The following is a 3,239-nucleotide window of genomic DNA, read 5'->3' as shown; positions in this document are numbered from 1 at the left end:
GGTGCTGGGTGGGAGATGTTGATGGAAGCATCGATTGAGAGGGCATCTTGATGAGGAAGGAGGGCTGCATGGAGGTGTTGGCAGGGAAGCTGGTACCCAGTGGGTTGATGACAGGAGGGGCACCATATCGGAAGTACCTGGAGGTGGGGATAGCAGGGCAGGCATCAGATGTCGGCCCTGGGCCAGGCGCGGGCAGGCGGGCAGGCAGGCACCTACACGGTGATTTCCACCTTCGCACACGTGGGGTCACCACCCTGGGACACCTGCAGCAGCCAGCGCAGCAGCACGGTATCCGGGGGCACTCGGAAGTGGAAGAGTCTGGCGCTGCCGTACCAGCTGTAGAAAGACAGCCTCTGCGGGGACTGCGAGAACTGCTCAGACACCAGCCTGATGTCTGCGGGGAGAAAGCACTGTCAGCCAGACCAGGGGTGCCCCAAGATGCCCCCACCTCCATGTGGGGGGCAAACAGAGAATTCAGAGGCCCTTCTCCCCCGGCATGGCCCCAGAAAGGATGAGGGAAGCCATGGTGGGCTCGTCTGGAGCCCTTGGCATGCCTGGCTCTCCAACTTTCACCTTGGCAAAGGTTACTGTCCCTCCCCCTCCAGCCCCTGGAATTTGCCTCTGGGAACTGATCCCACTTGACAAGTGAGGGAGTTCAGGCCCGTGATGATCTGGGACACAGCTGGACTGAAGCCTGAGTCCCCTCACCCAGAGAGGTGGCAAGCAGAGACCCTGGGGTGGAGGGGACCCCAGGCTGGAAGCCTAGCCAGCCGTGGGACCAGAGGACAGCTGGCCCCCATTCTGCCCAGGGCTTTACCTGGGGCTCCCCACACCCCAATCCCTACAGTGACTCTCAGTCCCCCACCTCTGTGGCCTCAGCCCCCTGCTCCCCTCCCTGACACACTCCAAAAATTTGCCCTCACTGCTCACTTCCTGTCATACCAACATTTCCTGGAGCAGCTCTGAGGAGCTTCTGAGACTCAGCTCAAAGGCCTAAGCCCCATCTAGGTTAGGCCCCTCCTGGAGTGTCCACTGACTAGGGCACAACCTCCATGACAGCATATATCTGGGTCCTACAGTGTAATCACCTGCCCCATGAGTGAGTGAGGGTGCCCACCCAGGCCCCTCCCTATTGGGACTCCCACAGAATAGGCATGCTCTGCACTCCCATAGGTGGATTACCAGGCCTGGCATCCGGCCACCTCCCTAAGATGGATGGCAGGGATCCTGAACCCAGTACCAGCTTAGGCCTTGTGCCCCCTGTGACCTTGGGTATCCAACCCTTTCTCTGCGTCCCAGTTTCCTCATGATTTGGTCCAGGTGAATAGCACCTCCCCTTGGGTGTCCCTCCCTCCAAGGTTAACGGATGCTAAAGTGCTTCTGAAAGAAATACCCTGTGGACACAGCAGAGGGCAGCCTCACTCTCCTCCAAGCTGGGGGCGCCTCCCTCTACCCTGCTAGGAGTTGCTGGCTCACACAACCCCGGCAGCAGGCCCTGGGCCCCTTCAGTGTGAGTCAGGTGAGCAGGTGAGGGAGCCAGTTGAGCAGCTGGCTCTCCTGCCAGCCTCCTGACCTTCCAATGGAGGAACCTTGAGAAAATATAACAACCTACTTTCAAAGACAGTCTGAGCTCCAGAGGAGCCCAACACGGGGGGCTAGGCAGAGGTAGGCTCCATGTAGGACACACTCCAGGCTTTCTGGGTGTCTGCTGGCCACCACGTTCCACTCACCGGGCCATGGCCTGAGGAGGCTAGGAGCCACTGAACTAGCACAAACTTTTCTCCTAAAGCTCCTGCAGCCCCTAGGATGATATGACAAGGACCAAAGGCTGGGAGGTGAAACAGGATAGCTCCCCACCCCCACCTCAGGACCATGGGGCTACAGTCAGCCAGTGGGGCTAGCCTCTGGATGGGGCCCCAAAGGGGAGGTCACACTGCACTGTGCAGCCCTCTGACTTGAGAGAGGCAAGTCCTTCCGGCCCCGCCAGCCCTGGAGTGCCAGCTTGAGGACACCTGGAACCCAGCTGGTAGCTGTGAAGTTTCAGCAGATGCACAAGAGATCAGAGATGTGCTCAAGGTCACCTTAAGATGCAGTGGTCCCCACTCCCAGGGCTACAGAGCCCCTTCAGGACACCCCTTATCTCTGCAGCCCCATCTCCCTGCCCAAGATGCTCACACTGTTATCTTGGTAAACATACCAAGCCATTAACACATCAGTCTGAGCCTAATGTGGAAGTCACATCTCTGATAACAGGGAATAAGTGCTGTATGTACCCCTGCCCTGCCCCATAGCCCCCTCCAAGGACACAGGGCTGTGGGGAGAACAAAGAACGTTCCTGAGCCTGACCTGAGAACTTGAGTGAGGGCACCCTCCAAACCAGGACCTCTGCACACCCATAGTTCCCAGAAGCGAGGGCTACATTGCTGTCTGCCCCTCGAGCTGGCCAGGGAGGTGAGGGGTTGCCCCAGGTTTCCATCTCCATAAACTGTCCACCAGTGACCCCTCACCCCACTCCACCCCTCCTCCAGGATGGAGAAAATGAGGGTGTCAGTATCTAATGGAGCAACTTAATCAGGAGTCATCTCGGAGAAACCGCCTTCCATTTCAAGCTCAGAAACCAAAGGCACAGTCTTCAAAGAAATAGGAGCTTGGAGGAGCAAGATTTCAGAAAAGGAGGAGGGGCTGGGAGCACAAAAATCAAGGTGAGTTAGTCCCAGGCTGTGCTGGGTATGGCTGCCTAACTGCCCAGGGAGGGTGGGGGTGGGGAGGGGGGGTGGGGGGTGGGCAGGCATCTGGCCTTTGCAGCAGCCCTGCCAGCCTGGCCTCATGGCCCCGTAGGAGTCCCAGGCCATAGGAGTCCCAGGCCATAGGAGTCCCAGGCCATAGGAGTCAGGGGAGCTTACTCAACACCCCCAAGTCCCAGGCAGAACCCCAAGGGCAGCACCTCCTGCGTAGGCACCATCTTGGGTCCCGGAACTCTGGGGCCTCTCAAGGATGCAGAAATGCAAATGGAGGGAAGCAAGTTCACCAACACCAGTGAAGTACCCATTTCCTCCAAATCATCTCCCCTACCAAGTTCCTCAGGGCCACCTCCCTCCAGGAAGCAAAGCAGCTGTTGAAAGACTGCACTAGGGCTGGTGGTCACTGTGGGAGGGGTGGAAACATGACGCCCACCTGGGCCCCTACTCCAGGATCTGTGCAACTTTCTCTTAACTCTGCCCCTTCTCCAGACCAGATCC

At 58.5% G+C, this 3,239-nt stretch overlaps 1 protein-coding gene across 1 annotated transcript in view; it reads right to left on the bottom strand.

Moving 5' to 3' along the window:
* The window catches only part of TMEM8A (transmembrane protein 8A), a 7,264-nt gene extending 6,070 nt beyond the window's left edge, over positions 1 to 1,194 (bottom strand). The window contains 4 exon segments of the mRNA XM_006109706.3: positions 1 to 34; positions 37 to 137; positions 217 to 410; positions 1,183 to 1,194. The exon segment at positions 1 to 34 is cut by the window's left edge and continues 26 nt beyond it. Of these exon segments, the coding sequence (XP_006109768.2) occupies positions 1 to 34; positions 37 to 137; positions 217 to 410; positions 1,183 to 1,194 (341 nt within the window).
* Positions 1,195 to 3,239: the final 2,045 nt, after the last annotated feature.

This window comes from Myotis lucifugus, unplaced genomic scaffold (assembly GCF_000147115.1).
Source record: "Myotis lucifugus unplaced genomic scaffold, Myoluc2.0 scaffold_498, whole genome shotgun sequence".
Lineage (NCBI taxonomy): Eukaryota > Metazoa > Chordata > Mammalia > Chiroptera > Vespertilionidae > Myotis > Myotis lucifugus.
Note: the sequence above shows the minus strand (reverse complement) of the source record. Positions and strands in the feature narration are given on the sequence as shown.